Raw genomic sequence first — 10219 nt, forward strand, 5'->3', positions numbered from 1 at the left:
CATCAAAGGATAATCAAGAAATTACACACTCAACACTTAGGGATGGAGAGACACAGGTTCCCAGGACCCGAGGGAGAACACATTACAGCATATTATGTTACTGATTTCTACACTCAAACTACTTCCCAATGCAACTCGATGGAAAAGTTTCACACACACACACACACACACACACACACACACACACACACACACACACACACACACACACACACACACTCTCTCTCTCTCTCTCTCTCGCTGTCTCTGTCTCTCTCGCACACCCACGCTCTCTCGCTCACTCTCTCTCTCTATCTCTCTCTCTCGCTCTCTCTCACTCTCTCTCTCTCTCTCTCTCTCTCGCTCTCTCTCTCTCTGCGCCCTGGGCGTTTTCCACCCAGGGCCCCAGTGGACCGGCTGCTGCAAGCAGCTTGTTGTTCCTGGTCTTCAGAACACTCCGGTGCTCCGTCCCGGCTGTTCCTGGCGGCCCTGGAGAAGCCCGGTGGGACCCCCTGGGGCCAGGGTCTGCTACCCGGGGCCAGGGAGAGATATTTGATGACAGTTGACAGTTTTTATGAGGACATTGCTTTTCAAACATTTTTAAAGGTCTCGTCAGAATCCCAAGCCACCGGCTAACTATTAATAACCACTGAGGGAGGGAGTGAGGGCTGCTTAGGGGCTGTGAGTTGGGGTCTGATCCATGCCTCATAATGGTGGTACATTATGCGTTATACATTATACATTATGCGTTCTCCACCCCCTACTACACCCCAGTCCAGGGACGTAAAGCTACCCCTGCGTGCCCCGTAGAAACCCATAAGCGCTGAAGAGTCGAACCAGTCACTGTTAATGCTGGAACAAACACAGGACGGTACACCGCACTAATCCCAGGCAGGTGGAGCTCTCTCTGGGGGGCGCTGTTCCAACGTGTGGGCCGACACGGCCGCGTCTGGGCGGGCGGGGAGGGGGCCATCGATCTGTTTTACGAGCTGAGTCGGCTCCTCCGTGGTGCTGCCGAGCCCAGTGGGACGGAAACAGACGCTATAAAGTGGACTAATGGGTCAACTTTAGGCAGTTTCCACGTCTGTGTTATTAGTGTGTAAGGGAAACACTGTGTATCAAAATGATACTCTGGTGAGGGGATATACCTAATATGGGCAAGGCTATGCATAATATATATATATATATAAATATAGTTGTGCAGTAATAGTCCTATCCATCCTGAGTCATTCGCTCAAGTCTCATTATCTCTCCTCTTCCTTGTCCTCCACCTCCTCCTCCTCCCCCTTCCGCTCTGCATCTCTTACCACTAATCTTCCACCTCTCCTCCTCTTCCTCATCCTCCACCTCCTCCTCGCTCATGTCTGCATCGCATCCCACTAATCTTCTACCTCTCCCCCTCTTCCTCGTCCTCGTCCTCCTCCACCACCTCCTCCTCCTTCGTCTCTGTATCTCCAACCATTAATCTTCTACCTCTCACCCTCCCCCTCCTCCTCCTCCTCCTCCTCCTCCTCCTCCTTCGCCGTCTCCGTATCTCCGACCACTAATCTGCCAGCTCCTCCGTGTACTGAGGGAAACCGAGCCGGCGTCCTGATCCTCGTCCCCTGACCCGACACACACTGCTAGCCAACGACAGAGCACTAACGTTAGCACTCAGCGGCACGCCTTATCGCTAGCCCTCAAACCCCCCTCACATTAATCCACCGGCCGCAGAGAGAAGAGAGAATTAAGATAACTTGGAGTTCCGAACAAACCTTAAAATAATCTACTTTCATGGAGAAACCAAAGTGCTTTCGCTTTCTGTTTTACTTCTACTTCATACAACTTTATATAACGTACGCGTTTACTTTCTGTGTAGCTTTAAAATAGTATAGTCTTTTCGTAATAATAAAATAATATAGAAAAAATTAACCTTGCCATAATAAACCTTGTGTTCGATTAGCATGAGCTACTGTTCGATTCCCATGCGCTAAGCTGATGCTACCTGCATAAACACGGAGAGGGTGCTATGCTAACAGGGCACTCGTTGGTCGTCATCTTTTAATGCTAACATAATATTTAAAAGAGCTCCTACTGGGTGCCGTTTTAAAAGCTCACTGTGGTTGAAAGGCTGTGAACTGTCTGCTACCAGGGTGCTATCCATCTTTAGCGCTGACAGGATGCTAAAAGTGGATGTGTCACTGGGGGTGTCGGATTTCTGCAGATTTTCTGTCTTTCTCAGATCTGCACAGCCGAAGCAAAATGGCCGTCAATAATTAGTAGTCATGAAAACAACCCTTCAAACAAGAGATGAAAACAACATTGATGTCACCAGATGGTGGTATGCCATATACCACCTACTTGCTAAGCGCGCACACACACACACACACACACACACACACACACACGCAAGCACACACATGCAAACACACACGCACACACCACACACACATGCAAGCACACATGCAAGCATACACGCACACACACAGACATGCAAACACACACACACACACACACTGTCTCTCTCACACATCCTATACACGCACACCTCACACACGGATGAACAATAAGATGAACTCTAGGTCGAATGAGAATTTTTTTTCAGGGAAAATTGAATAAAGGGGATATGTAGTTGTGTGTGCGTGTGTCCGTGCATGCATGTGTGTGTGTGTGTGTGTGTGTGTGTGTGTGAGTGAGTGCGTCCGTGCGTGCTTGCGTGTGTGTGTGTGTGTGTGTGTGTGTGTTGATGTAGGACGTGTGAGAGAGACTGAATGTGTGCATGTGCGCGTGTGTACACCACAGTCGTAAACCTTGATGTCTATCAGGTAATGCAATACTGAAGTGCTCAGCCAATCTGGTTGAAGTGTATCTCTGACCTCTTGAAGGTCAGAGGTCAGGATGGACCATCTCAAGGACTCTGCATCGATCAATAATCAATTTAGAAGCATCACCGGGGCGGGGGGAGGGGCTCTCTCACTGTACTGTCTCTCTCTCTCTCCACTGTCCTGTCTCTCTCTCTCTCCACTGTCCTGTCTCTCTCTCTCTCCACTGTCCTGTCTCTCCCTCTCTTCACTGTCCTGTCTCTCTCTCTCTCCACTGTCCTGTCTCTCTCTCCACTGTCCTGTCTCTCCCTCTCTTCACTGCCCTGTCTCTCTCTTCACTGTCCTGTCTCTCTCTCCACTGTCCTGTCTCTCTCTCTCTCCACTGTCCTGTCTCTCTCTCTCTCCACTGTCCTGTCTCTCTCTCTCCACTGTCCTGTCTCTCTCTCTCTCCACTGTCCTGTCTCTCTCTCTCTCCACTGTCCTGTCTCTCTCTCTCTCCACTGTCCTGTCTCTCTCTCTCTCCACTGTCCTGTCTCTCTCTCTCTTCTCTGTCCAGTCTCTCTCTCTTCACTGTCCTGTCTCTCTCTCTCTTCACTGTCCTGTCTCTCTCTCCTCTGGACTAAACCACCTGGTAGGATAGATAGACCAGCCTACCCAGTGGACTGTACCACCTGGTAGGCGGATTTCCATCATGAATCTGGGTGGACCCTCCCATGTGTCGCTATAGCGTGACAAATGGCTTGTTAGGGCTGATTTGTACAAACAGACGGTTACCAAACAGAGCAGAAATGCAGCCCAACATGGAGGCTGTGCGTCGGTGAGTCTCGTACGTGGAATATAGAGCCGGCTGTGAGAGATGGTTATGCAGGTTTCTCTAGGAGGAGATGGGCTATTAATCCCTGATGGGAGACAAAGGCTCTCGGGTCCTGGAACTCTTAACGAAAGCAGCTGAGGATGTGAATAGAGTTTGGCTAGTCAGCACACCTGCAGAAAGGAACAAATGCATCCGGTTGGTGGTGTGTGTGTGTGTGTGGAGCACCATGATGACCTTGAACTAGCTGATAGCTAACTAGCTAAAGCTGATGACTGTCAGCTATGAACATGAACGCCCCAGAACTACGCCAGAACCACTACAAAACCACTCCAGATTCACTTCAGATCCACACCCGAACCACTCCAGATACACACCAGAACCAATCCAGATCCACTCCAGAACCAGTCCAAAACCAGTCCAGAATCACTTACGAACCACTCCAGAACCCCTTAACCACTCCCGAAACACTCAAGAACCAGGCCAGAACCCCTCAAGGATCAGTCCAGAACCACCCCAGAACAGTCCAGAAATACTCCAGAACCAGTCCAGGACCAGTCCAGGACCAGTCCAGAAAGTCTCCAGAACCAGTCCAGAACCAGTCCAGGTTCTTCAGAAGATGTGAAACAAACACTCGTTCAGTTTGGTTTCTCTTCTGATTGTGGGAACACAAGACAGGAACAAGGAGTACAGAAAGAGACACTGGAGTCTGATGATGCTATTATTTCTGCTCTACATATCTGTTTTTGACATTCGGTACTTTCATGTACTATCATATTTCGGTCTTGCGCTCTGACCCCGTGTACTCTAACTTGTGAGAGGAGATTATGAAGGAGAACTGGTTCTATTGAGTACAGTGTGAGTTTGCGTGGGCTCAAAATAAAGAGATGTTTTGATTAGTTAGTGTACTTAGTGCATTAAGTGTACTTACTGTAGTTCATTAAGTGTACTTAGTGTCAATTTTGTATTTAGTGTATTTAGTGTGTGTAGCTTACTAAGTGTAGTGAGTGTATTTTGTGTATTTAATGTACTCTAGTGTATTGTGTGTATCGTGTGTATTTAGTGTACTGAGTGCATTTTGTGTATTTAGTGTATTTAATGTACTTAGTCTCTTTAGTGTACTGTGTGTAGCCAGTGTAGTTAGTGTATTTAGTGTAGCTGGTGTACTTAGTGCCTTACTGTGAGACGTCGGAGGCTTGCTGTGTGTTAAGTGACCTTCACGGCTAGGATTGTACATCTCGTGTGATTGCTGCTGTTTGAAGAGCAAATGGCTAGCAGTGCGGCTAACTAATGAGCTCACAGCGCCCGCGGCCAACTGCAGTTCTCTTTTCTTTCATCCTCCGACCCATTCTCCCCCCCCCCCTCTCCCCCCCCCCTCTCTCTCTCTCTCTCTCTCTCTCACGCTATTTCTCAATGACTTCACCTGCTCCATCTCTTTCTCTCTCTTCATCTGCCTCTCTTCCGCTTTCTTCCGCTGTCACTCCTCCCACTCCCCCCCCCCCCCCCTCCTCTCTCTATCTCTATCTCCCACCGCTCCTCCTCTCTCTATCTCTATCTCCCCCCACCCCCCCACCCCCTTCCTCCTCTCTATATCTCTATCTCCCACCCACCTCCTTCTCTTTCTCTATCTCCTCCTCTTCCCCTCTGGGCAAGTGAAGCCATCTAACTGGAACCACTCAGCTAATTGGACCCAGTGGCTCTTGACAGATCCTGTCTCTCTCTACCATCACCATACCATTCATTCTGAACCTCTCTCTCTCTCTCTGTCTCTCTCTCTCTCTCACACAAAACCTTATGGCGTGTGTCTATGTGTGTGTGTGTGTGTGTGTGTGTGTGTGCGTGCATAAGGGCTGTATTTGCATAGCTACATGCATATGTATGTTTATAGCATTATTTCCATGTCTCTAAATATAGTTTACCATTTAAAACAACAACAATCTCCTCAAAATCTCCATCCTATTGGTCAATCTTCCCCAACTCTCAATCCTATTGGTCAAACCCCCCAACTCTCCATCCTCTGATCTATAACTGTATCCTTGTGGATCCTCATGTCTGTACATCTAGTTTCCGTTCTAGTGTCCGTCTCACCTCTCCTTCCGATTGGTCGAACAGGGCTGTCCATCTCAAACACCTCTCTCCTCCTCTCATAGGAGGTCCCCCTGATGTGGGGAAGATGCTGGGCGGGGAGGAGAAGGAGGAAGACCCCGACGCAGACAAGAAGGAGGAGGAACGCCAGGAGGCGCTGAGGCAGCAGGAGGAGGAGAGGAAGGACAAGTACGCCAAGATGGAGTTCGAGAGGGAAAACATGAGGCAAGGCATCAGGGACAAGGTAGGACACACCTAACTCACTAACTAACTCACTAACCTACTCACTAATACATCAAAGACAAGGTAGGACACAACTAACTCACTAACTAACTCACTAACCTACTCACTAATACATCAAAGACAAGGTAGGACATAGCTAACTCACTAACTAACTCACTAACCCACTTACTAATACATCAAAGACAAGGTAGGACATAGCTAACTCACTAACTAACTCACTAACTTACGCCTTGATATATTAGAGCCAAGGTAGCACACAACTTACCCACTAACTAACTCACTCACTAACTCACTAACTTACTCCCTCATACATCAGCGACAAGGTAGGACACAACTCACCCACCAACTAACTCACTAATACATCAGAGACAAAGTAGGACATAACTCACTAACTAACACATTAACTAATCACTAATACATCAGAGACAATGATGTACCTCTTGGGACCATGGGCAATATTTCTGGTGTAGCAGGATAACACCATCTTTCACCATATAGTTAATTTCTTAGCTATACATTATAAAATATTAAATGAAATAGATTAATGTTCAGTATCACATCTTAAGACCAGTTCATTTTAATTGATGAAGGCATTGAAGGCAAGTTTATTTGCTCCAAACTCTATAAGCTGTAGCTCCAAACTGATGAATATTAAAGACAGTTTTGCAGTATTAACTTATTTTAAAATTCTCCTCTCCACAAGAGCCAGAGGCTATAGCGGTAGAATCAAAGAGTGTATATTACCCAGAATCCCCGGCAGTAGCACACTCCGGTTGGCAGGAGCTTCTGTGAGGCTGTCACCAGGGAACTGTTGCTATGCAACCAGCTGGGATGGAAACCCAACACCCCCCCTCATTTATCCCCATTTTACCTCTGTTCCCCAAGGGCTGTAAATCAGTAGGCTGGATTCCTCGCCCGGTCCACAAAGTTAATGTCCTGCCATGGTATCACTTCAGCCCTCATCCAGCTCATCTCTCATTGGTGGAGATCTGGGGGGCCGGAGCTGAGGGACGAACACAGAGCCGGCTGACTGTAAAAGCTGGGCGGGACTTCCATAAAGGGACTGGGTCGTTCAGCACCGCTATAAGTGTGCAGCTGGGCCAAGCCGAAAATACCGGACAGGAATGAGAATAAGAAAGATTAGAAAAAGACAATAATTAAGTCATTATCGTATAACCCCTCCAGCCAAACACACACCTGAACCTGCTACCCGCTGTCCAAATGTTCTACCAGATACAGAGACCCATCCCACCTCAACCCCAGTGGAACCCAGTTCAGCGTCATCACATGACTACAGAACCCAATTCCATTTGGATTGATCGTCTCCAGAAATAGCAAATGTATTCTCACCTCTCTCTCCCTCTCCCTTCCTGTCTCTTCTCTGACTGTTTACGCGTCCAACTGTCTGTCTTTCTCACCTCCATCGCTATCTCCCTTACTCCTTCTCTCTGTCTCTCTCCCTCTCTCGCCCTATCCTCCTCCCTCTCTCTCCCCCTCTCTCTCTTCCCCGCCCCCTCTCTCCCTCCCTCTCTACATCTCTCCCACCCCTCTCATTTCTCCCTTCCTCCCTCTCCCCTCCCTCTTTCCGTCACCCCTCCCTCCCTCTATCCTTACCCTTCCTCCCTTCCTCCCTCCCTCCCTCCCTCCCTCCCTCCCTCGGTCGCCCTTCCCTCCCTCCCTCTCTCCCTCCCCCTCATCCCCCTCACCCTCCAGTATGGCATTAAGAAGAGGGAGGTGGCCGAGGCAGAGGCGGCGGCGGCCATGGAGGAGGCGACGGAGGGCAGTCTGACCCGGCCCAAGAAGGCGGTGCCGGCAGGCTGTGGAGACGAGGAGGAGGAAGAGCAGAGCATTATGGACACGGTGATGAAGTACCTCCCAGGACCGCTGCAGGACATGCTGAAGAAGTAGCGGGGCTAACCGATGCTAACGTTAACTAGCTCAGCTAACATGCGCCGGAGGTTGACAATGTTGGATCAAAAAAAAACCCACGTCTGTCGACTTCTGCTCTGTCGAGGACGTTTTGCTTTGGTTTTTATTCACACTCAAAAAAAAGGGTTGTAGCTGCCGTTTTTGTGTTTTTTTGTTTTTCGGAAAAACCAAAAAAGAGAAAAAGAGAAATATCTAAGTCTTGACATACGTTAAGAAATAAATTCATTCCATTTGAGCCAACAGTGTAAACCGCGGCTAACCTGCCACATTTAGCTAAACCGGCGCTAGGCTTGGCAGCCGTTAGCACGGCGGATGCTAATGTTAGCTTAGCTATGCTAATGTTGCGTAGGAGGCCATGGAGCAGAGGGGGGTGGGGCGGGGAGAGTGGAGGGGAGGGGGGAGTGGGCTAACGACAATAGGTTGAGTCTCCTTCTAGTTTGAGAAGTTTTAGATCTTTAGTTCTCCTTCTTCTCCTGCCGCCCAGAAGCACCACCACTCGGCTCCGCCATCCTTATTTGTATATAAATAATAAAAAAAGACATGAAACAAGCGCCTCGCGGCGGGCTACAGATCCTATAATAACCATACTAACTGTGTGTTCGTCTCTAAGATAACGATATCTGTAAACTCGATAAGCCATATTTTAAGAAGGAAATTTGAAGACTCTTATCGTGTGCTACTTAAGCTAAACAATCTCTTTTGTTGTTCTTCCATGTTGGATATTTATGTCAAACCTTTTGCACATACATAGTGAGTGTTAGACATCATCTCTCCTGTCGATTCGATCCCTGTCCCACATGTATTTGGTGTTAGTGTAAACTTTTCTAATCCCTCCCGTGTTGCGCCTGTTTGCGTCTTGCATGACACCTGTCTTGTCGGAAATATTGTTGTGTGAAGATGTACTCCCTCCCCCCCTCCCCCCTTCTCTTCTTGTCACGCAAAAATATTAAGGCAATAACTCTTGATTTTGAATGTTGTTTCACTCTCATGTTGATAATTATGTAATAGTAAGTAATACTAATATATTTAAAATATGTATGCATTCAGGACTTTTAATTTGACTGGTTTTGCAGGGGCTTTCTGTTGGGGTAACCGTGTATAGAGACCCCACACCACACTGCTAAAGCTCTACGCTTTTGCCATAAAGAATCCAAAAGTAAACACGATGTTTTAATATTCGTAGTAATTATTTCGCACATATTGACAGGCACAACATTGACCTGGATTAAAACAGTGTACAAATTTTGCAACGTTTTAATCGGGTTTGAAAATTGATAAATCACAATTAATCCAAATGGAGAAAAAATATTTTCATTTGTTGATTGATATATAACTATATTATAGTACTGACCAAACAAAACTTTGGACTGTTTGAAAAGAATGTGTTAAAAAATAAAAGCAATGCTTGCTTCTGTGTCTTCGGTTGAATGTGGGTCTACGCCACAGTTGAGATGGACGGAATGCCAAGAGCAATAAAGGATTAATATGTCTGCCTGAGGTTCAATAAAACCTTCAAAACTTGTTCACAAAACAACCCTGTCCTGTCTTCTTTTACATCACTGGGACCCACTTTGAAGGTCATCTTTTATAGATGAAACTCAAATATGAACCTATTTTGTTTGGTTGATTCACCATTGTTTATAAAGTAGGCTAGATCTACCAGAAATAAAATGATCCATTCCTGGGACCGATGGTGAAGGTCACATGGGCGACCTTCAGCCATGTGACCGCTGAGTGTCCTTGAGGCCCGATTACATAATGGGGTAGTCCACTACCAATGAGTCCATTAACGTCTGCTTTGTAAGATCAATTCAATAAATAATAATAATAATAATAAATAGGTGTATGTTTTAGAGTATGCCTATATGCACCCATTACGTAAAGGTCCATGTAAATAAAGTGTGGCTATCAAGGAAAAGTAGGCAGGCACCAGAGAGAGTCAGCATCTGTTAGCTGTTCAGCTGCTTAATAGTAAAATCTGTCCTCTAGATGTGTGACGTGCATGTGCGTAGATATGTAAATACTTGTGTATGCGTGTAGTACAGATAAGCATTAACAATTGGATAGCACCTGGGTGCCCACGTTCGCTCCTGAAGAAGTACTCTCCAGGTTGTTAATCTTCCAACCAATTATTTCACCACCTGATGTAATCTCCTCGACTGCAGCCAATCGGCAGCGGCCACTAGGGGATGTCATGGCAGCCACTTACTCGTTACTAGTTTTATTTATTTTTCCCCAAGGACAACTTAGAAAATAAAAAGATGGCTGTTTATTCATCTTTGTTTCCTTGCAATTGTATTGTATGTCGTGCAAAGGACCAAAAAAAACAATGAAGTGGTATTAGTATATTACACTTTCTGACCAGGAAAAC

The 10219-nt window shown here is 46.8% G+C and overlaps 1 protein-coding gene across 1 annotated transcript in view; it reads left to right on the top strand.

Moving 5' to 3' along the window:
- cplx2a (complexin 2a) overlaps positions 1-7827 on the top strand; it is a gene marked incomplete at both ends in the record, with an annotated part of 10754 nt that extends 2927 nt beyond the window's left edge. Inside the window, 2 exons of the mRNA XM_084465236.1 lie at positions 5742-5920; positions 7633-7827. Coding sequence (XP_084321362.1) covers positions 5742-5920; positions 7633-7827 — 374 coding nt within the window. The remainder of the gene's footprint in view (positions 1-5741; positions 5921-7632) is intronic.
- Between the last annotated feature and the right edge of the window lie 2392 nt (positions 7828-10219).

Source organism: Micromesistius poutassou, assembly GCF_964030765.1.
Source record: "Micromesistius poutassou genome assembly, chromosome: 3".
In the NCBI taxonomy this organism is placed as follows: Eukaryota; Metazoa; Chordata; class Actinopteri; order Gadiformes; family Gadidae; genus Micromesistius; species Micromesistius poutassou.